General features: G+C 40.0%; 1 protein-coding gene across 1 annotated transcript in view; it reads right to left on the minus strand.

Annotated features, from left to right (window-relative positions):
- Nucleotides 1-2036: 2036 nt before the first annotated feature.
- LOC128377448 (NLR family CARD domain-containing protein 3-like) overlaps nucleotides 2037-25037 on the minus strand; it is a 44692-nt gene continuing 21691 nt past the window's right edge. The window contains exons 4-8 of the mRNA XM_053337400.1: nucleotides 23091-23264; nucleotides 6046-6219; nucleotides 5735-5908; nucleotides 2976-3022; nucleotides 2037-2744 (exon numbers count right to left, since the gene is read on the minus strand). Of these exons, the coding sequence (XP_053193375.1) occupies nucleotides 2185-2744; nucleotides 2976-3022; nucleotides 5735-5908; nucleotides 6046-6219; nucleotides 23091-23264 (1129 nt within the window). The 3' untranslated portion in view covers nucleotides 2037-2184. The remainder of the gene's footprint in view (nucleotides 2745-2975; nucleotides 3023-5734; nucleotides 5909-6045; nucleotides 6220-23090; nucleotides 23265-25037) is intronic.

Here is a 25037-nt window from a genome sequence, read left to right on the forward strand (position 1 = left end):
GCACTGCAACAGTTCTCATATTTTTAAACCATTTAAAAATGGCAGCTATGATACTAAAGCACATACGATTACGTTTAAAATTAACATTAGTAACATTAAGTACTTTTTCAGGTTGGAAGATGAGTTTTTGTAGGCTGTGATATAATTTGTTTGTGGTAAGTACAACAAACATTTAAACCGAAACGAATCAGTTTTTGTGACAAAAATGGGTTTGAGATAAGGCCACGGGTGCTCGGTGGGAGTTTCTCCAGTTTCTTCCTCCATGTCTTCATATGGCATGACGTAGTACAGGTACGGCTATATGACGTAGTACAGGTACGGCTATATGACGTAGTACAGGTACGGCTATATGACGTAGTACAGGTACGGCAATATGACGTAGTACAGGTACGGCTATACGACGTAGTACAGGTACGGCTATACGACGTAGTACAGGTACGGATATATGACGTAGTACAGGTACGGCTATAGGACGTAGTACAGGTACGGATATATGACGTAGTACGGATATATGACGTAGTACAGGTACGGCTATACGACGTAGTACAGGTACGGCTATACGACGTAGTACAGGTACGGCAATATGACGTAGTACAGGTACGGCTATACGACGTAGTACAGGTACGGCTATACGACGTAGTACAGGTACGGCTATATGACGTAGTACAGGTACGGATATATGACGTAGTACAGGTACGGCTATACGACGTAGTACAGGTACAGCTATACGACGTAGTACAGGTACGGATATATGACGTAGTACAGGTACGGCTATAGGACGTAGTACAGGTACGGCTATATGACGTAGTACAGGTACGGCTATATGACGTAGTACAGGTACGGCTATATGACGTAGTACAGGTACGGATATATGACGTAGTACAGGTACGGCAATACGACGTAGTACAGGTACGGATATATGACGTAGTACGGATATATGACGTAGTACGGATATATGACGTAGTACAGGTACGGATATATGACGTAGTACGGATATATGACGTAGTACAGGTACGGCTATATGACGTAGTACAGGTACGGCTATATGACGTAGTACAGGTACGGATATATGACGTAGTACAGGTACGGCAATACGACGTAGTACAGGTACGGCAATACGACTAAGACAAACCATACGTAAATCAATCATCAATAGAAATGTAGTGGAGTAAAAAGTACAATATTTGTCCTTCAAATGTAGTGAAAGTAAAAGTATCTCCCAAAATAATACTCAAGTAAATGTACTTTGTTACTGTCCACCACTGATAGTTTCATAATGTGAGTGATGATTCAGTAATATGAATGCATTGCTTTCTGCTTTTTCATCTTTATTCAGATTTAGTCTTCTTATTTTTTAATGTATAACTTTTATGCTTCAAACTAAATCTTTTTATATTCTTTGAGGCTGAATACTTAACATCAGTCCAGGGACAGCAGATGTAAAATAGCCTTTTGGCTAATTCATGTTTACATGTGTTCAAATGTTTTATTCATGTGCATTGTCCCTGATCATTAAACCTTTAATAAATAATAATAAGTCCACTTTAAAATCTAACATAAAACATACACAAACTATTTCTCACTGATTGTTTTAAATATCTAAAACTGTTTGGACTGATCTGGTCTCAACCAGTATCGCTATCGTTTGCTACCGTGGTAACCATGGTAACCCAGAGGAATAAAAGTTTTTTATTCACAACAAAATTGTCTAAATCTTCATGTAAGATCTCATCTTTAATCCTAAACTGAACTCTCAAGTTAATAATAAAAAAAGAATAAATATATTATCGGCTATACTGACTAAATATATCTGAATGCTGATTATTTATTTTATTCATCTATTTATTTTAATGTAATTACTTTAATATTTGCTCTCATGTTGTTCATTTCCTCATATTATTACATATTTAACTGATATTAATGTTTACCTGTATGTTTGTATATTCTGCTGTTGTTCAATAAAGTAAAAACAGAGAGCTGAGATGTACGGAGTCCTGCTGGTGTCAAAAACAAACAGAAAACCAAAAGCTTCAAGTTCAAACTGGTTTTTATTTTAATAATCAGATCAATGTTACAGAAGCTCGTTGTGTTTGCTTCTGCTTGAATTTTAACCAGCAATGAAAATAATGTTACTCAAACTTCTCAAAGTTATTTATTTACATCTTCACACACAGGAAGAGACTCTCACTCAGACAGAGGACACACAGACACTGAGGAATCAGGGTTGACCCCAAACCCAGCATACAGAGGTTCAGTGAATGTGGTGTTGAAGGTGTGGAGGTGGATCAGTGTGTCAGAGGAGACTCTGTAGAAGGACAGAGTGCCAGCAGGACAGTCCACATACACTGCTACTCTGTTAGAGACAGAGGAGGAGGAGGAGGAGGAGGAGGAGGAAGAGGAGATGGGTGTTCCTTCGTTATTGTGCCAGACATGGTAACCTTTTTCATCAGAGCAGAACAGATTCCAGGACTGATCGTTCCATCCAAATAAACAGTCTTCACTCTCTCCTTTCCTGCTGATTCTTCTGTAACTCACTGATATATGAACCCTTCCTCTCCTCTCGACCTCCCAGTAACAGCGACCAGTCAGACCATTACTACACAGCAGCTGAGCCAAGCGGTCAAATCTGTCTGGATGATCAGGATATGACTGATCCTCCTCCACATGTGTCACCTTCCTGTTGTTATCAGACAGTTTGAGGTTTCTGTTCACTGTGTTTGTGTCCAGTGTGAGTTCACAGAAATCTGATGAAGAGAAGAAGAAACAACACAGCAGCAGTTTATCATCTGACACACCTGATGGATTTATTCTCTGTTTAACTTCTGATCTGTTGTTCATTTCTATAAAGTTTCATGATGACACATTTTGTCAGTAATGTTTTAATGAATAAATACCACAAAGACCAACTTTGTATTTAAAGAGAAACTGACTGTGTGCTGTTTAGTTGTCATGAATCAAATTCAATCCACACTTACACTTCTTCAGACCAGGTTTTAACCTGTGCTCTCCACCATGGTCCACCCTGGAGGAAGAAACACAGTCAGAATGATTTTCTATCCAACATGAGTCTTAACTGCTGTTCAACATGAAGCAGTGTTCCTCAGTTTGTCAGAGTGACACAGAAACAGGCTGAAACTCATCTGTCTCAACTGTCTGCTGGATTCTTTCACTGAAGTCTGAGAGGAAAAGACCTGAAGAAGAAGATGTGATGAACAAATATGTCCTCCCACATGATAAATCACTAGATTAAATATTGATCTCTGCATGTTGTCCTGAGGATAGAGCCAGTCATCACTTCAATATCAAAAGGAGACAAAAGGAGCATTTTTGAAGTGATCAGAGAATAAATGCAGCTATAAGACAGCAAAACATTTGACTGTAATTATTCCATGTGTTCATTCATTTGGTTTGAATATATAATAATAATAATAATAGTTGAAAGACACAATAAGAAGAAACAACCACAAGTTAGAAAGTTCTAAATAAAGTTCATGATACAAGTGAACTTCTTTATAATAAACAGTAAATACAACAATAATAAAATAACAGATGGACTCTGATGAGTTCAGGGACATCAGGAGATCATGAACGTTTATATTATATTATATTATATTATATTATATTATATTATATTATATCTATTTAACAAACATTCCTGCTGTGTATCTACTGTGTGCTGCTCAGAAACATATGAAACATTACTACTGGCAGAATGTTATTTATTCATTATTTGTATCTGAAGGCTATTTATTGATATTCTGATTGTGAATTAATTATTTAATAACTCTGAATATGACCAGAGTGTTTTTAAATAGTGATTTGTTTTATTAGGTTGAATGTTTGAGGAATAATTGATATGATGTAACTCAATAAACTAAGTAAACTCATATCAAACCAGACGCTCACATGGAAATGATGACACATTATGTCAAATATAAATATGTTTAAAATGTGACAGACAAACTCTTCCTTATGTTCATTTGATCCATAACAACATATAATATCCATCCATAATAACAGTTAATGGAGGAAATAACATGAAAAGAAAAATGTGTCTGATAAATGAAGAAAGTTGTTTCTGTTTCTTTTGTTGATCAGACGGATAATTAACAGATTTTTAACTAGATGATGAATCAGAAAACTAAATATAACAGAGAGACACACTGGACTTTATTCTGTCATCTGTCTCCACTTCAAACTTGAAGCAACATTAGCAGATGATTATTAGTGCCACGGTGCGCACTCCTCTACAGCAGCTCTCTCATACCTGCACGTAGAAATGTGATTCAAACTTTAAAACGGAGGAAAACTTGTGCTCTCTGGAAAAATACCAAACTGTTTTTACATAACATGTAAACTTTTCAAACTATGAGCAGTCAAACGAGGAGTGGAAATCACTTTTTCTTCAAAGTTAGAGTGGAAGCGTCAGTTAGCTTGAGTGAGAGAAGCAGTAAAAAATAAACTTAATTTTTATTTTTAACTCGAGCTCACGGCCAAACCGTAAAAAGGAGACAAATTATTTTTGGTCAAAATGTAGACATAGGTGTTGGGATTCATAAAATGTGACGTTGACAGGCGGGGTCTGCACAAAATATAAACAGGGGGCCGAGACCGGCAGCAACACCTGTCACTCCCCATTGACCCTAATGTAATTGTCTTTTTTTTTAAAAAAAGAATCTCACTCTGTGTTCACACTGAGCTTACTCGCTCATTTTAAGGAATATCTGAATAAAATAAACACTGTCAGAATCTGCCGGCTTATGTGTCTCTCACGGTGTTTTCGGTTTTTGGACATTTTGGCATTTTGAGAATTTCCAAGCAGATTGACAAAACGCCGTAGCAACCGTAGAGCCTTAGATACAGCACGTTCTGGCCACTGAAGAGGGCACTTTAGTGCGTGTTTTTGCCACCCAAGAGGGCAGTTTCGTGTGTTTTGCCAAGCAGGAGGGCAGCTTAGCACACCTTTTGGCTCTCACGAGGGTACTTTAGCACGCATTTTGGCTCTCAAGAGGGCAGCTTAGCACGCGTTTTGGCTCTCAAGAGGGCACTTTAGCACCTGTTTTGGCTCCAAAGAGGGCAGCTTAGCACCTGTTTTTGGCTCCCAAGAGGGCACCTTAGGACGTGTTTTGGCTCCCAAGAGGGCAACTTAGGACGTGTTTTGGCTCCCAAGAGGGCACCTTAGGACGTGTTTTTGGCTCCCAAGAGGGCATCTTAGGACGTGTTTTGGCTCCCAAGAGGGCACCTTAGCACATGTTTTGGCTCCAAAGAGGGCACTTTAGCGTGCATTTTTTCAACAATGAAGCCATGAGGGGGGCGACTGATTGAATTAATTTATCTGTAGTTTACAGAAAAAAAATTTCCATTCATTTATCTACATTTTAAAAGTCTCTACACCTACCAGAGAGTGTCCAGTGTACAGTGTGCCAGTCTGGCATACAGTAACTTCTCCCCTGAGTCTCCTGGATGATTGTAGCTCAGGTCCAGCTCTCTCAGATGGGAGGGGTTGTGGCGCAGAGCTGAGGCCAGAGAAGCACAGCCTTCCTCTGTGATCAGACATCCTGACAGACTGGAAATATAAAAAGGATGATAACACAATGTTTTTGATCATATAAATACCTGAATCCTACAGATGATGTACAGAATAATTGACATTAATCTGAATGTAAAACAGCATGTAGAACCAGTTTTATTGTCATTGTTCAGGACAGGGAAACTGGTGATGCTCTATTCTGACCTGAGAGCTTCCAGTGTACAGTGTGGACTCTCCAGTCCAGCAGAAAGCTGCTTCACTCCTGAATCCTGCAGGTTGTTGTTACTCAGGTCCAGATCTCTCAGATGGGAGGGGTTGGACCTCAGAGCTGAGGCCAGAGAAGCACAGCCTGCCCCTGTGATCAGACATCCTGACAGACTGGAAACATAAAAATGTTGATAACACAATGCTTTTGATCACATTTGTACCAGAATCCTACAGATATGCAGAATAATTAACATTAATATTTATTGTCAGTGTTCAGTACAACAGGATTATAGCTGCTATGTCCTGACCTGAGAGTTTCCAGTGTGCAGTGTGGACTTTCCAGTCCAGCAGAAAGCTGCTTCACTCCTGAATCTTGCATGTTGTTGTTACTCAGGTCCAGCTCTCTCAGACTAGAGGACTGGGAGCTGAGAACTGAGGACAGAGCTGCACAGCTTCTCTGTGAGAGGTTACAGCCATTCAGTCTGGAGAAAGGATTAGTAATGAACACAAAATAATGTATTTATTATATCTATCTTGAATGTATTTATAAATGGTTCAAATATCCAGTGTTTCATCCACTTACAGAGCTTTATGTGAAGCTTTGACCACTGGCAGCAGCCTCAGAAGAACCTCCTCTGAAGCAGAGTATTTCTTCAGGTCAAACACGTCCAGATCTTTTTCTGATGACATTAAGATGAAGCCCAGAGCTGACCACTGAGCAGGAGACAGTTTATCTGTGGAGAGACTTCCTGATCTCAGGGACTGTTGGATCTCCTCCACTAGAGAACGATCATTCAATTCATTCAGACAGTGGAACAGATTGATGCTTCTCTCTGCAGACACATTCTCACTGATTTTCTTCTTGATGTACTCGACTGTTTTCTGATTGGTCTGTGAGCTACTTCCTGTCTGTGTCAGCAGGTGTCGTAGGAGAGTCTGATTGGTCTGCAGTGAAAGACCCAAGAGGAAGCGGAGGAACAAGTCCAGGTGTCCATTTGGACTCTTTAAGGCCTCGTCCACAGCTCCCTGGTAGAAACGTATCTGGGATGTTGTTTGTTCTTCTTCCAGCAGATTGACTCCAGACTTGATGAATGTCAGATGGACATGAAGAGCAGCCAGAAACTCCTGAACACTCAGATGGATGAAGCAGAACACCTTGTCCTGGTACAGCCCTCTCTCCTCTTTAAAGACCTGTGTGAACACTCCTGAGCAGACTGAGGCTGCTCTGATATCGATGCCACACTCTGTTAGGTCTGATTCATAGAAGATCAGGTTGCCTTTCTGCAGCTGCTCAAAAGCCAGTTTTCCCAGAGACTCAATCATCTTCTTGCTCTCTGAACTCCAGTGTGGATCTGTCTCAGCTCCTCCATCATACTTGATGTTCTTCAGTTTGGACTGAACCACCAGGAAGTGGATGTACATCTCAGTCAGGGTCTTGGGCAGCTCTCTTCTCCTTCTTCTTTTCAACACATTCTCCAGAACTGTAGCAGTGATCCAGCAGAAGACTGGGATGTGGCACATGATGTGGAGGCTTCGTGATGTCTTGATGTGGGAGATGATGGTGCTGGCCTGCTCCTCATCTCTGAATTTCCTGCTGAAGTACTCCTCCTTCTGTGGGTCAGTGAACCCTCTGATCTCTGTCATCATGCCGACACACTCAGGAGGGATCTGATTGGCTGCTGCAGGTCGTGTGGTTATCCAGAGGCGAGCAGAGGGAAGCAGTTTCCCCCTGATGAGGTTTGTCAGCAGCACATCCACTGAGGTGGACTCTGTAACATCAGTCAGGATCTCAGTGTTGTGGAAGTCCAGAGGAAGTCGACACTCATCCAGACCGTCAAAGATGAACACAACCTGGAACTCTTCAAACCTGCAGATTCCTGCTTCTTTGGTTTCAGTAAAGAAGTGATGAACAAGTTCCACCAAGCTGTACTTTTTCTTTTTCAGCCCATTCAGCTCTCTGAAAGTGAATGGAAATGTGAAGTGTATGTCCTGGTTGGCTTTGTCTTCAGCCCAGTCCAGAGTGAACTTCTGTGTTAAGACGGTTTTCCCAATGCCAGCCACTCCCTTTGTCATCACTGTTCTGATTGGTTCATCTCTTCCAGGTGAGGCTTTAAAGATGTCTTCATGTCTGATTGTTGTTTCTGGTCTGACTGGTTTCCTGGATGCTGTTTCAATCTGTCTGACCTCATGTTCATCATTAACCTCTGCAGTCCCCCCCTCTGTGATGTAGAGCGGTGTGTAGATCTGATTCAGAAGGGTTGGGTTTCCTGCTTTAGCAATCCCCTCAAACAGACACTGGAACTTCTTCCCCAGGTTAGACTTGAGTTTATGTCGACAATCTGCAGGTCTGAATGTTCCTGAATGAACAAACAACAAATGAAGCCAATCAGATAATTCTACAGTAAATTGGTAGAATGTAAACATTAAACTGCAGATGTTTATATTTTCCTCCACTATGAAATCTATTCAGCTCATCAGTTGATGACAAACAGTTTCTGACTGTTTGCAGCTCAGAAGAGTTCATAGATCTGATGCAGATGTGTGCATCATATTAACAGCAGAGTTTGAAATATAAACCTCTCCCATGTTGCCTCCATTTCCTCTCCATCATGTTAAATCTGTTAAAATCCTCTTACTGCTCTGCAGACGCTCAGCCAGCTCCTCCTGCTTCATTCTCCTCAGGAAGTGCACTGTGATCTTCAGAAATGCCTCTCTGCTGCTCCTCCTCTGCTCTTCCTCCTCACCGTCCAACACCTCCTCATCCTCACTCTGACTCTCTAAGCATTCTGGGTAATCTGGGCTCAGAGCCTTCTGCATCTTCTTCAGCTCGTTCTTCACAAACCTGCTGATGTTCTCCTCCAGCAGCTGGAACAGAATCAAATGTAAATGTAACTGGTAGAAGTCAACATCAGATGATCAGTGACAGACTGAAAAGCTGCTGGTCTACAGAGTGCAGCATGGAGACTGTTAGGACCAGAATGGTAGTTTAGTATTTAGTCTGTGGCTGTTGTAGTTAGCAGTAGTAGCTGTGCTTTACATTTACACACCATAAATATGGAGTCCAGCTGTGTTTGATGCTGCTGGACAGACCGACCACTGAGAACCTCTGAGCTCTGCTGATGAACTCTGTGAAGAAAAGATGAAGTCTCAGAATAAATAATGACACTCAGTGTTAAAGGTGTTGTGTTCTATCACAGTGGATCCAGGTAAAACACTCACAGGCTGTTCTGTCTGACCTCTGATCATTTGTCTCTGTAAAGACTTTGTACCTCTGTTTAAAAACTGTTATACACATAAAGTTTGTGGTTTCTAGAAAAGTGTTTGTAGGAGGAGTGTGTGTGTTTGTGTTTATGAGGACATTGTGTGTAAAAACTGTTTCAGTCAATCAAACTTCTTCTTATGAGAGTTGGATAATAACAGACAAACATTTTACAGTCTGACCTCTGATCAGCTGACTGATGTCCATGTTTGAAGGTAATAAGTCCACCCTTAGACCGGTCACTCTTCATGGACACACAGCTGGGTTCAGGAGAATCTGGTCTCTGCTGATGGATCCTGATGGAAATAAAAACCCACTCATAATTATTCTCATGCCTCTTCTGTGGTAAATACTCTAAGTTCAACATCTGTTGTCATTCCTACAGCTCTCAACTGTATCCCATAGCCTTCATCAGATAATGGATTTGTTCAGGTATGGTCATTATTTTCTATATTTTTCCATTGTCAAGAAATCTCGTGCAGAGCCACAACGAGCTGGTGAAGCTGAAAGCTGCATTGGGAAGTTGTGGCTCACTGACCTGTTTTAATAGTTTTTGAACAACATCAGAATAATAAGATATATGAGACTTTAATACACACAATACTCCACAGTATCCACTGGGAAGAGGTCAAAGGTCATTGACCTGCAGTCAATGGACAGTCAGAGAAAGATCAAAGAGGACATTCACATCTGACTTGATGATACCTGAGTAAGTCTCATTCACTGAGGAAGACCATGGGATACAACAGAAAGTTCTGAAATGAACTTAGTTAGTAAAACTGTTTAGAGTTTTTACTGCAGTTATGTATCACTGAGGTCAAGAATTCATTTCTACATCAATCAAACTTCTTCTTATGAGAGTTGGATAATAACAGACAAACATTTTACAGTCTGACCTCTGATCAGCTGACTGATGTCCATGTTTGAAGTTATAAGGTTGATCATTAGACCAGTCACTCTTCATGGACACACAGCTGGGTTCAGGAGAATCTGGTCTCTGCTGATGGATCCTGATGGAAACAGAGAAGAGATAAAACAAGTGTAACTACAGTGTTGATCCTGAAGATTGTGTGTTTTGTTGGACGACAGCTACGACACATCAGGTGTTTCTACATAAACCTGCAGTAAGAAACTGATCCACACAGCTACAACAAACTGACATTGTTAGCTTGGCTAACTAGCTTAGAGAGCACAGATGCATCTCTGATCTTCCAGGACACAGTCTGCTCAAACATCATCTCCTGCTATGAGTTTGGTCTCATTTCTATCAGAACTAACAACACTGGGCTCATTAAATTAACTCTGAAATGTGGGACCACAGTGACATCAGTAAGAAGAAACCTGCAGTCAGACAATCAGTCAGAACGATCATATCAACCTTAAAACATACTGAGATCTGATGATGTGGTGCTGTACTTCATGTTTTTAACACTACAGAGAAAGAATGAGAAGTGGTTCATGACTTCATGACAAAGACTTCAACATTTTCTGAGGTGTGATGGAAACTAACAGAAACAAAGATTTTACATTCTTACCTCTGATCAGCAGATTTATGTTCATCACTGAACTTCTTATGTTCAAACATTGACCGCAGATTCTTGACAGACGGCCGACTGAGTTCATCAGAGTCTGGTCTGTGCTGCTTCTCTGTCCTTCAACACAACACACACAGAGCTTTGAGTGTGAATAATGATGGTGGAGTGATGTGAGTGGAGAACAGTGATGGACAGTTAGAGATCCTCATCTCACCTCTGAGCTTTGGTCTGGCTGTCATGTTCCCCACACAGAGAGCTTTTAGAGGGAGGGACTCCCTCCTCTCTGTCCTCACTCTGATCCATAGCAGAGAAACACCTTCACACAAACACAACAACATGCTCATTCATTACAACCAGCTGCACATCACACACACACTGCTGTCTATCACACTGTCATTCTTTATTCTACCACCAGATGGCACCACAGTTAGTCATTACTGTGAGATTTCCACTGTGGATACATGTTGAAGAAACTGCATTAACTAGATTCCTTTTCATACAGTTGTATTTTTGTCCACTACAGAGCTCATATGCAGCAAGTTATAGTTCACTTGTGTTTAAAAACTGATGACATGCATCTATTTTCATCCAGCTGTGTGTCAGAAAGAAGAAAATACTCACCAGGTGAATTCAGATCCACATGTGGTCACAGAGTGGTTCTACCTTCACCTGTAGAGGAAACACAGAGAGAAGCTGCAGCTGATTCTCCTTCATCAGTCCTTCATCATCAATCTGAGGACGCTGTCACACTCTCATAACTTCACAGTCAAAGTCCAAAAGCATCAAGATGATATTAAAGCAGTGAAGCTTGCAGCAGAGTTCAGCTCCAAACACACAGGAGGAACCTGCCAAGACTCTCTGTGAGGACATGAACCAATCTGACAGATTTCACTGGAAACTCATGTTCATCTGTCCACAAACTAATGTCACTGTTGTCTGTCTGATGGAAACAGAACCCCAAAGAACTGAACACACACTGAACAAATGTCTTTCACAGTTTTCACATCAACACTTCACACTATGTTATTAAAATAAGGCTGAAACTTTTTATAAAACTATGATACAAACATTTTTGCAGGATGTCAAATGCTGACATTTCCTCCTCCCTTTAATTTAAGGTTTTATGGAGTTGAGGACACATACCGTTGCATCTCTAGTCCGGAGAAAACAGCAACTGCAGCCTCTTAGTTTTTTACAGCCGGTCTTTGAAATGCCTTTCAACAGTTTTCCTCTTTTCTGTTAATTCTAATCATACAGCTGCTCTTCCCTTTTAATTATAAATGCTCTCTTTGCAAAAGCACTGAAAAAGCCAATGCCCCTCCCCCACAAGACTTTTAACAGAGTATATGTCATTTCCTGTATTCTGGGTTATTTACATCTTAAATCTGATCTGGAGGGAATCTTTAAAGCCACAGACCAAAGCACCAACAACCTGGACCTCCTTTAGTCCCTTTGGAGCCAGTTAAGACTCTTTTCTGTCCTGCAGTCTGGAAACAGCTCACACAAACATTTCATACTTTCAGTCTCCACAAACAGCAGCTACCACAAGAGTTCAGCCTGTCACGTACACATTCATGTAGTCACATGTTTCACCCCCATATATGAAGTCATGTCTTCCTGTTCACTTCCTCTTTCTAACTGTCACTTCTGATGAAAAGTCTATTTGCTGCGTTTTGTAACTGCGTCACACATTTAAAAGAGGAACTGAAGTTATAATAACTTTATACAAGTAACGTTTTCTTCATATCGAATCAATCTGTTAAAACATTTTAAAGCATAAAATTCAGATGATTGGAGACTTTTTAAGAATACAGTTAAGAAATGAACATAAGTCATCAGTATAACTTCCATCTGTACTGTTATCAGATCATTTTAACAGCTGCTGACACAAACATGATGAAACTGTTGCTTACGTTACCTTTAGATGCAGGAAGGAGGGAAGGAGGGAAGGAAAGGAGGGAGGATGGAGGACGTTACCTTTAGCTGATGAGTGAAGGTGAAATGAATGAGCAGCTTCAAGCAGGAAACCAACCAGAAGAGGAACAAACATGAGACTGACAGTGGGAGGGTTTATGGTTTTTTAAATCTTTATTTAAACAGGAAGTCTCTGGAGTTTTTTTATTCAACAGTTTTTATTCATACAAACATCATGACACCAAGATTATTAAGTTGTTATAAAGGAACAGCTGAAATACAGAAAAGACAAATAAAAAATAAATTATAAATGACAATTAAATAAAATGAAGTTAATAGCCCGCAACCAGTACTGGCTATTTGCAGTCTTTTTAGTTTGTCTCCACGCAATAAAACACTTTGTATTTCCCCAAACACAGTTCTGTGTTTGTTCAGTCCTTAATGTCCACCACAATTTGTTGTTGGAGTATTTGATTTTTTTTTTTTTTTTTTTTTTTCTTAATTAATTAATTAATTAATTAATTTTTTTAGTTAGTATTTCAAGGTTCCTTTAACATTGGGCGCCATTTATTTATGTAGCGGTTTAAGCAGATTTAATTCTTCAACCCCACAAAGGATACATGTTAAAACCATGACCCCAGAAAAGAAATGTTCCACAACACATTTTATATAGATATGCAACACAAAAGGAACACTTAAATAATGCCAACCACACCACCATTTGAATTTCCACAAAAATAATATTAGAGCACACAAGCAAAACAAAACTCTTCACAACTCAGTCCTGGTCCAAACAAAAGAATAATGGTACCGGGTGCTCCGTTCCGGGTTTTTCCGGTTATCAGTCCAGTTCAGTTCAAACAGTTCAGTTTATAAAGCAAAATAATCCACCTCGGGTTTTCCCGGAATCCCAAACGAAAATCAAAATAAGGAAGTAGCTCCGTTTAGCACAGTCCAGTCATCCCCAAAAACCCAGTCAAAACAAAAGAAAAATATAAGCGGAAAAAACACACTTGGTCACCCGGCTTCAGCCGACTCACGGTTTCGGAGTAAGTGGGGAAAGTGGAGAGTGATGTCCGGAGGTCTTTGGACGGCGGTGGCTCGGTGGTTTCCTGAGGAGAGGAGAGGACACGGTATCCAAACCGTACGAGGGCAACCAAAGTGGACGCGAACACACACGCGGACTGCAACACGCGCTGTTTGCCAGAGGTAGGCTGCGGACATGGACGACATGAAGAGCACGTCTCTCCTGCTGCTCACTCATCTGTAACTCCCGCCATACAGACTTAAGTCTCCCGACATGAAAACCGCGCGAGGCTGGACTGTGAGGGAGTGGTATTAATGGGGCTAAACCACTGGCTGGCTCGACTGGTCGGGGGTGGAAGTGAGTAGAAAAACAATATGGGCAATCACATACCATAACATAATCAAGGTTTTTTTTAAGATGATATTTAAAAACTTTGCATAATCAGGAATATAACACAGAAGGCAAAGAAATACAAAACGTACAGATCATCATTAAACCATTTTGTGGGAGTGATCGCCACAAAGTGAATAAATGAAAAGGGCTTGGGTTTATTCTTTAAATCATATTCTTCTATTATGCTAAATAGTTGCACTGCAGTTTGATTTTTAATGAGTTTCAGAGCTTTAATATAAGAGAGAAACATTAAACCTTCATATGTTTGAACTTGTGAATAAAGTAGACATCAGAATACAAACAATGGAAAAATAAATGATCAGTAGTTTCATCATGAAACACAATTTCTTAACCAGTCACTGGATGGATAAACACCATTTATTATTTTAAAAAGGATTTCTTTTGTTTTTGGAGGTATGAGGAATTTTAAACATCTGGTTCATAACATGTGAAAACTTTCATTGGAAAAGAAATTATTGAGTTTCTTCAAGACACTGATGGGCCTTTCCTTCCTACCTTCCTTCCTTCCTCCCTCCTTTCCTTCCTTCTTCCCTCCTTTCCTTCCTACCTTCCTTCTTTCCTTCCTTCTTCCCTCCTTTCTTTCCTACCTTCCTTCCTTCCTCCCTCCTTTCCTTTCCTTCTTCCCTTCCTTCCTTCCTTCCCTTCCTTCTTCCCTCCTTTCCTTTCCTTCTTTCCTTCCTTCTTTCCTCCTTTCCTTCCTACCTTCCTTCCTTCTTCCCTCCTTTCCTTCCCTTCCTCCCCCTTTTCCTTCCTACCTTCCTCCCTCCTTTCCTTCCCTTCCTTCCTTCCTTCCTTCCTTCCTTCCTTCTTCCCTCCTTTCCTTCCTTCTTCCCTCCTTTCCTTCCTTCTTCCCTCCTTTCCTTCCTACCTCCCTCCTTTCCTTCCTTCTTCCCTCCTTCCTTCTTCCCTCCTTTCCTTCCCTTCCCTTCCTCCCTCCTTTCCTTCCCTTCCTCCCTCCTTTCCTTCCTTCTTCCCTCCTTTCCTTCCTACCTTCCCTCCTTTCCTTCCTTCTTCCCTACTTCCCTTCCTTCTTCCCTCCTTTCCTTCCTACCTTCCTTCCTTCTTCCCTCCTTTCCTTCCCTTCCTCCCTCCTTTCCTTCCTTCTTCCCTCCTTTCCTTCCTACCTTCCTTCCTTCCTCCCTCCTTTCCTTTCCTTCTTCCCTTCCTTCCTTCCCTCCTTCCTTCAGTACTTTAGTTATTGTTTTAAATATATAAAGTTATTGTATTAAATATATAAAGTTATTAAATATATAAAGTTATTAAATATATAAAGTTATTATATTAAATATATAAAGTTATTATATTAAATATATAAAGTTATTAAATATATAAAGTTATTAAATATATAAAGTTCATGTCAGAAATCACACATCACATGTAGTTGTGCTATCTGTCCACTAGATGGTGGTAACGAACCATGTGATCATCTACAGGTCAGAGCAGCTGAGCTCAGATGTGATGAAGATTCAGATTCAGATTCATTTGATTCTTTGTCCACTTAGTTTGCAGCAGGAATACAGAAAAGACAACACAGATCACACAACACATTAAAACACAACAACTACATTCATTGATTGGAATTAAAAACATGAATTTAGAAAAGAAAAAACTAATAAATATGAATAAATAAATAGGTCCAAGCCAGGGAGGGGGGGACTAGGATGGACGAGGACTATCTCCCTCTGTAAAGTGCGTTCAGTGCTTGGATGGAAAGAGGGATAAAGGAATTTTTGTAGCGCTGTTTAAAAGCTGTGGGAGTACTGAAGCGCCTCCCAGATGGTAAAAGCGTCTACTCTCCATGCAGGGGGCGACTTTTGAAGCAGCAGCAGTTTGATCACATGTGAGTCTCTGATCAGTCAGTCTGAGGTTTGGACGAGTTTTGGATGAAGCTTTTTAAAGCCGTCGTGTTGAGATGGAGTTCACCTCTCCAGACTTCAGCTGCTCCACTACTGACACCTGCTGGCCGACACAAAGCACAGCAGGAAGTGATGCGCTCAGTCCAAACATCTAATAACTGCTTCACTCGTCTTTTTAAAACATTATCACAACTTCTCCTAAAGTACACAATGTGAGGACTTTTATCAGCTCTTAACCCTGAGATGAGGAAAGAGAGCTAACTGAAACTCTGAGTCAGTCACCATGGTAACTGAAACTCTGACTTACCTGCCGTCAGCTGCTGCGCGTGCACGGACTCTCGGATGTAGCTCTGGTTTCCGGTCTCGCGCTGCCGCTCCGCGCGGATCACTTTAATGTAAAATATGAAGTAAAGTTTAAAAGACAAAGTGATGAAAGCGTCTGCTGCTGTCTGTTGCTGCTCAGGTGTGTCGCTGCTTCTTCTTCGTCTGCTGTTTAATGGCGGTTGGCAAACAACGAATTGGTGCATTACCGCCACCTACTGGTATGGAGTGTGGATCAAAATGGCCATAACACCCTCACAAAATAACTAAATAAATACTACAATAAAAATAAAAATAAATAAATGAATAAATAAATAATACATTAAAAAAACAAACAAACAAAAAACAAAGAACTTATATCCCTCCCATTAAACCACTCACTCTAATAAACTCTAACATTAATTGCCAACACCTACTCCCAGCGTGTTCCTGTAACATTGTTCTGAGATCATACTGTATCTTATTTTTTGTAAGTTTTCTAATCCACCTCTGCCTTTCATCTTCATACATATCTTCTGCTTTAGTAGTGTAAAATCTACTGTGACATTTGGCAAAACCCAAGGTGGAACGATTGATAATGGTACTGTCTGACTTACATCTAAATGTGCTATTTCAATCTCTTCTGTTTCCTGTGTTGTCCAACCAAAACTTTTACTGTCCCTTTTTCCCTTTTCCCAACACGGTTCTAAAGTGCATTTTGTTGGATGGTCTGGAGTTGTTTTAAAAGCCCCTGTACATAGCCTCAATACCTGATATTGAATAATGTCTAGCTTTCTCAGGGATGTGCCTGCCCCATAATCTAAAATAGACCTAATCAACCCACAATATATGGCTTTTAGCGCACTCCTGTCTGCCCCCCAGGCATACCCCACCAAACACCTCATCACATTTAAGACTTTTTTACATTTATCCACCACATTTTGAATATGCACCACCCATGTGAGTCTCTCATCAAACCATCAGGTGTGTCTCACCTGCTCACACACAGGAAGAGAAACCCGACGCCCCGCCCACAGGCGCGCTGAGTGACGTCACCCACACTTTAAATAGTAAACATGACGTCATGGATGATGTTTATTGTGTCTCTTATAGTTTCATAATGTGAGTGATGATTCAGTAATATGAACTCTTTCACTTCTGCTGTAACCATGAATTCATTAAACTTGTGAAAAGTCACAGAAGTAAAGATGAAAAGAAGAATCAGCCTTCACTGATGTTAGATGGACCTGAACTAACAGATCAAAAGTTTAACAAGAAGAATATTACACAAACTTTTCAAAGAAAGAATAAAACACAAGTTTTTCTACAGCTCACAGATGATTTTAATTTGAAGCCACAGAAGCCTTATTGTTGCTTTGTGGCTTTTTATAAAGTGTTTATTGTCTTTGTCCTGCTAGCTTCTTATTGCTAATCTGCTTCATGTTGTTCTTGCTTCTGTCTGCTGTTAGCTTGTTTGTTAGCTTGTGTGTGTGTGTGTGTGTGTGTGTGTGTGGATGTTTAAATTGTTTTAAGATTTGCTCTCATGTTGTTCATTTCCTCATATTATTACATATTTAACTGATATTAATGTTTACCCGTATGTTTGTATATTCTGCTGTTGTTCAATAAAGTAAAAACAGAGAGCTGAGATGTACGGAGTCCTGCTGGTGTCAAAAACAAACAGAAAACCAAAAGCTTCAAGTTCAAACTGCTTTTTATTTTAATAATCAGATCAATGTTACAGAAGCTCGTTGTGTTTGCTTCGGCTTGAATTTTAACCAGCAATGAAAATAATGTTACTCAAACTTCTCAAAGTTATTTATTTACATCTTCACACACAGGAAGAGACTCTCACTCACAGGGGACACAGAGACACTGAGGAATCAGACAAGAACCCAAACCCAGCATACAGAGGTTCAGTGAATGTGGTGTTGAAGGTGTGGAGGTGGATCAGTGTGTCAGAGGAGACTCTGTAGAAGGACAGAGTGCCAGCAGGACAGTCCACATACACTGCTACTCTGTTAGAGACAGAGGAGGAGGAGGAGGAGGAGGAGGAGGAGGAGGAGATGGATGTTACTGTCTTATTGTGACAGACAGAGTAACCATCATCATCAGAGCACTTCAGTCTCCAGGACTTATCGTTCCATCCAAACATACAGTCATCACTGTCTCCTTTCCTGTTGATTCTTCTGTAACTCACTGATATTTTAACTCCTCCTCTCCACTCGACCTCCCAGTAACAGCGACCAGTCAGAACATTACTACACAGCAGCTGAGTCCAGACATCAAATCTGTCTGGATGATCAGGATATGACTGATCCTCCTCCACCTCTGTCACCTTCCTGTTGTTATCAGACAGTTTGAGTCCTTTGTTCACTGTGTTTGTGTCCAGTGTGAGTTCACAGAAATCTGATGAAGAGAAGAAGAAACAACACAGCAGCAGTTTATCATCTGACACACCTGATGGATTTATTCTCTGTTTAACTTCTGATCTGTTGTTCATTTCTATAAAGTTTCATGATGACACATTTTGTCAGTAATGTTTTAATGAATAAATACCACAAAGACCAACTTTGTATTTAAAGAGAAACTGACTGTGTGCTGTTTAGTTGTCATGAATCAAATTCAATCCACACTTACACTTCTTCAGACCAGGTTTTAACCTGTGCTCTCCACCATGGTCCACCCTGGAGGAAGAAACACAGTCAGAATGATTTTCTATCCAACATGAGTCCTAACTGCTGTTCAACATGAAGCAGTGTTCCTCAGTTTGTCAGAGTGACACAGAAACAGGCTGAAACTCATCTGTCTCAACTGTCTGCTGGATTCTTTCACTGAAGTCTGAGAGGAAAAGACCTGAAGAAGAAGATGTGATGAACAAATATGTCCTCCCACATGATAAATCACTAGATTAAATATTGATCTCTGCATGTTGTCCTGAGGATAGAGCCAGTCATCACTTCAATATCAAAAGGAGACAAAAGGAGCATTTTTGAAGTGATCAGAGAATAAATGCAGCTATAAGACAGCAAAACATTTGACTGTAATTATTCCATGTGTTCATTCATTTGGTTTGAATATATAATAATAATAATAGTTGAAAGACACAATAAGAAGAAACAACCACAAGTTAGAAAGTTCTAAATAAAGTTCATGATACAAGTGAACTTCTTTATAATAAACAGTAAATACATCAATAATAAAATAACAGATGGACTCTGATGAGTTCAGGGACATCAGGAGATCATGAACCTTGATATTATATTATATTATATTATGTTATATTATATTATATTATATCATATTATATCTATTTAACAAACATTCCTGCTGTGTATCTACTGTGTGCTGCTCAGAAACATATGAAACATTACTACTGGCAGAATGTTATTTATTCATTATTTGTATCTGAAGGCTATTTATTGATATTCTGATTGTGAATTAATTATTTAATAACTCTGAATATGACCAGAGTGTTTTTAAATACTGATTTGTTTTATTAGGTTGAATGTTTGAGGAATAATTGATATGATGTAACTCAATAAACTAAGTAAACTCATATCAAACCAGACGCTCACATGGAAATGATGACACATTATGTCAAATATAAATATGTTTAAAATGTGACAGACAAACTCTTCCTTATGTTCATTTGATCCATAACAACATATAATATCCATCCATAATAACAGTTAATGGAGGAAATAACATGAAAAGAAAAATGTGTCTGATAAATGAAGAAAGTTGTTTCTGTTTCTTTTGTTGATCAGACGGATAATTAACAGATTTTTAACTAGATGATGAATCAGAAAACTAAATATAACAGAGAGACACACTGGACTTTATTCTGTCATCTGTCTCCACTTCAAACTTGAAGTAACATTAGCAGCTGATTATTGCTATTGAGATGCTCTTTTATGGCCAAGCCAGGTAAATAAAGATATGTCTGTGTGTATGAACCATTCAAACCTTCCTACCATTCAATAACAGATAAATATAACATTCATTTCATCTAGTAGGAATAATGACTTCACTCATTCAACACTAACTTTAAAAAAGCATTATCCTTTAAACTTTATTATATTATATAGACTATAATCTATAATCTAATGATATTTAGTCCACTAAAACTAAAACAATGTACATGACTCAATTATGACTAAAACTACATTTACTGTTAAAATGAACCCTTAAATGTGACCTGAGAGTGTCCACCTGTGTGTTCATACCTGAGATTGATGGTTTAACTGAATTTTACTTGAATGTATCGATAAGGAAGAAATGTCAACAACGATGAAACAAGGAATAATTAGCTTGAGAGTTGAAGAGTTAATATCATTTCAGGTTTTAAACAGCAACATACAAGATATTTCTATTTTTAAAGAGATGACACCATCACCTAAAAAAGAAGGATTTGAATTATTACATTTTATTGACTTCAACAATACTTTCAAAATAAAGTGGATTAAGCACCAACCTCCATCTGGTATTTTATTCCACATAATATTAGAGCTTGTTATGTCTATGTTGTGGTAGTCAAACTAGCCTGTGCTCCTTACACATTACATAAGGACACTGCACTTCTCACACGTTCACTAATTGAAACTAATTATAGTAGAAATTTAAAGTGTTAGATGATTCATGACTCAAGTTTTAAATGTGATTTTCAATTTTTTAACTTCTAAATGATCCTGAGCTATTTTTCTGAGGGTTTGCTGAAGTAGCACCTTGCCAATGGTCCTGAATGTGAACCTGTAAGTGCTCTGGGGGGATGCATGTGTTCCTTTTAGTATGATAAGTAGAGAGCAGAATACTATCACTGCTAGTCAACATAGACTGGGACTGAGACAACCTTCATTCAAACCACATTGAAAGTGAACATGGCTAAGAAGTGGCAAAAAGAAAAAGTTTTGTAAATACAATTTTTCAAGTATTTTTATCAATAACTGTTTATTAATAAATTATGATTGATGTGTGATTATTACTGATGATATATACTGTTATGGGGCTAAGTAAGCAATCAACCCTGCAAATGAATGCTTAAATGTTCTGTATATCTGTTCAGACAAAGTGACAAATACAGAAATCCTGCTCCCAACATTTCCCTAAAAACTTACTAAAATGTATAAATTTGAAAACTCTTTCATTTCTACATCAGATGCCTCCTAAAACAATATCTGAGGGGTCAAAATGTTTTTACTCGTTTTTTTCTATATCTGGGTCTTACAGGGTTAAAATGTACGGTGGCCTAATGATGCAAAAATTAAAATCAGTCCCACTAAAAGTAAGTTCATGTATTTGTTTCAGAAGGTACTGAAGTTAAATGCAATAAATGGGTTTAGTTTGGAATAAAACCCACTTGATTGTCTTTTTTGTCCTTTTTCTCATTTTTAGGTTTGCTATTTAATGAGGCAAAATCATTTATAAGTTTTCTCGGTTAATCGATGAAATAATTGATAGAATAATCGATTACAAAGATAATGGATAGCTGCAGCCCTAGTCCGTACCTGAGACCCGTCTGTCCATGCCGTCAACATAAAGTTATTAACTAACGTTTAAATAATTGATTCTTGACTTTTGTGAATCGATGTATATCGTATAATGGATATATTTCCCCTCCCCTAATATTAGTTTATCCAGTTATTAAACATGTTGAACACAGCTTTGGACAGAGGACACACAGAGACCACTGTGGACATTTAATGTGGGTTTAATGGTTTGAGTTTGTGAATGCTACGTCACTTGGTCGTGTTAAATATTGCTGCCACAAGGAATTGTGGGACAGTATTATCTCCTCTCCTTTCATAAAGGATGGTCAGGTGTACTCTGTGCTAAAGGAGGTTAGAAAGGAAGCACTGAATCATCGTTCCTGAGCATTTAGAGAATTCAACCAGCTCTTGTCATAGATGCCATTTAGATACTTCTGGGTCATTTCACTCGGTTAGGAAGCTTCCTAAACAAAAAACACTATTCAGCCTCACCCTTAGTTTTCTACTTCACACCCACACACAGCTCTCCTCACCGAATGTGGCTACAGTCTGCCTCCCCCAAAGTGATCTCTGATTGGTTTAGATTACATCACTCATACCATACTGAACATACTCTACACCTACCTGAGAGTGTCCAGTCTCCAGTGTGGATCCTCCAGTCCAGCAGATAGTAACTTCTCTCCTGAGTCTCCTGGATGATTGTAGCTCAGGTCCAGCTCTCTCAGATGGGAGGGGTTGCAGCTCAGAGCTGAGGCCAGAGAAGCACAGCCTTCCTCTGTGATCAGACATCCTGACAGACTGGATACATAAAAATGTTGATAACACAATGTTTTTAATCACATATGTACCAGAATCCTACAGATGTGCAGAATAATTAACATTAATATTCATTGTCATTGTCCAGTACAACCGGATTATTGCTGCTCTATTCTGACCTGAGAGTTTCCAGTTCACAGTTTGTACTCTCCAGTCCAGCAGAAAGCTGCTTCACTCCTGAATCCTGCAGGTTGTTGTAACTCAGGTCCAGATCTCTCAGATGGGAGGGGTTGCAGCTCAGAGCTGAGGCCAGAGAAGCACATCCTTCCTCTGTGATCAGACATCCTGACAGACTGGAAATATAAAACGGTTGATAACACAATGTTTTTGATCATATAAATACCTGAATCCTACAGATGACGTACAAAATAATTGCATTAATCTGAATGTAAAACAACACGTAGAACCAGTTTTTTTGTCATTCTGACCTGAGAGCTTCTAGTGTACAGTTTGGACTCTTCAGTCCAGTGGAAAGCTCCTTCACTCCTGAATCCTGTAGGTTGTTGTTACTCAGGTCCAGATCTCTCAGATGGGAGGGGTTGCAGCTCAGAGAGGAGGCCAGAGAAGCACAGCCTTCCTCTGTGATCAGACATCCTGACAGACTGGAAATATAAAAAGGTTGATAACATATTGTTTTAATCATATACTGTAAGTACCAGAATCCTACAGATGTGCAGAATAATTAACATTAATATTTATTTTCATTGTTCAGTACAACAGGATTATAGCTGTTCTATGCTGACCTGAGAGTTTCCAGCCCACAGTGTGGACTCTCCAGTCCAGCAGAAAGCTGCTTCACTCCTGAATCCTGCAGGTTGTTGTTACTCAGGTCCAGATCTCTCAGACTAGAGGACTGGGAGCTGAGAACTGAGGACAGAGCTGCACAGCTTCTCTCTGAGAGGTTACAGCCATTCAGCCTGAAGAAAGGATTAGTAATGAACACAAAATATTTTATTCATCATATTTTAAATTAAACATTTTTGAACTTGTTCAAATATCCAGTGTTTCATCCACTTACAGAGCTTTATGTGAAGCTTTGACCACTGGCAGCAGCCTCAGAAGAGCCTCCTCTGAAGCAGAGTACTTCCTCAGGTCAAACACATCCAGATCTTTTTCTGATGACATTAAGATGAAGCCCAGAGCTGACCACTGAGCAGGAGACAGTTTATCTGTGGAGAGACTTCCTGATCTCAAGTACCGTTGGATCTCCTCCACTAGAGAACGATCATTCAGTTCATTCAAACAGTGGAACAGATTGATGTTTCTCTCTGCAGACACATTCTTACTGATCTTCTTCTTGATGTACTCAACTGTTTTCTGATTGCTCTTTGAGCTACTTCCTGTCTGTGTCAGCAGACCTCGTAGGAGAGTCTGATTGGTCTGCAGTGAAAGACCCAGGAGGAAGCGGAGGAACAAGTCCAGGTGTCCATTTGGACTCTTTAAGGCCTCGTCCACAGCTCTCTGGTAGAGACGTATTGATTCGCCTCTGAACGCTTCAGCCCAGGATGTTTGTTTTTCTGCCAGCAGATTGACTCCAGAGTTGATGAATGTCAGATGGACATGAAGAGCAGCCAGAAACTCCTGAACACTCAGATGGATGAAGCAGAACACCTTGTCCTGGTACAGCCCTCTCTCCTCTTTAAAGACCTGTGTGAACACTCCTGAGTACACTGAGGCTGCTCTGATATCGATGCCACACTCTGTCAGGTCTGATTCATAGAAGATCAGGTTGCCTTTCTGCAGCTGCTCAAAAGCCAGTTTTCCCAGAGACTCAATCATCTTCCTGCTCTCTGGACTCCAGTGTGGATCTGTCTCAGCTCCTCCATCATACTTGATGTTCTTCAGTTTGGACTGGACCACAAGGAAGTGGATGTACATCTCAGTCAGGGTCTTGGGCAGCTCTCTTCTCTTTCTTCTTTTCAACACATTCTCCAGAACTGTAGCAGTGATCCAGCAGAAGACTGGGATGTGGCACATGATGTGGAGGCTTCGTGATGTCTTGATGTGGGAGATGATGGTGCTGGTCTGCTCCTCATCTCTGAATCTCTTCCTGAAGTACTCCTCCTTCTGTGGGTCAGTGAACCCTCTGACCTCTGTCACCATGCCGACACACTCAAGAGGGATCTGATTGGCTGCTGCAGGTCGTGTGGTTATCCAGAGGCGAGCAGAGGGAAGCAGTTTCCCCCTGATCAGGTTTGTCAGCAGCACATCCACTGAGGTGGACTCTGTAACATCAGTCAGGATCTCAGTGTTGTGGAAGTCCAGAGGAAGTCGACACTCATCCAGACCGTCAAAGATGAACACAACCTGGAACTCTTCAAACCTGCAGATTCCTGCTTCTTTGGTTTCAGTAAAGAAGTGATGAACAAGTTCCACCAAGCTGTACTTTTTCTCTTTCAGCCCATTCAGCTCTCTGAAAGTGAATGGAAATGTGAAGTGTATGTCCTGGTTGGCTTTGTCTTCAGCCCAGTCCAGAGTGAACTTCTGTGTTAAGACTGTTTTCCCAATGCCAGCCACTCCCTTTGTCATCACTGTTCTGATTGGTTCATCTCTTCCAGGTGAGGCTTTAAAGAAGTCTTCATGTCTGATTGTTGTTTCTGGTCTGTCTGGTTTCCTGGATGCTGTTTCAATCTGTCTGACCTCATGTTCATCATTGACCTCTGCAGTTCCTCCCTCTGTGATGTAGAGCG

This window comes from Scomber japonicus, chromosome 17 (assembly GCF_027409825.1).
Source record: "Scomber japonicus isolate fScoJap1 chromosome 17, fScoJap1.pri, whole genome shotgun sequence".
Taxonomy (NCBI): Eukaryota; Metazoa; Chordata; class Actinopteri; order Scombriformes; family Scombridae; genus Scomber; species Scomber japonicus.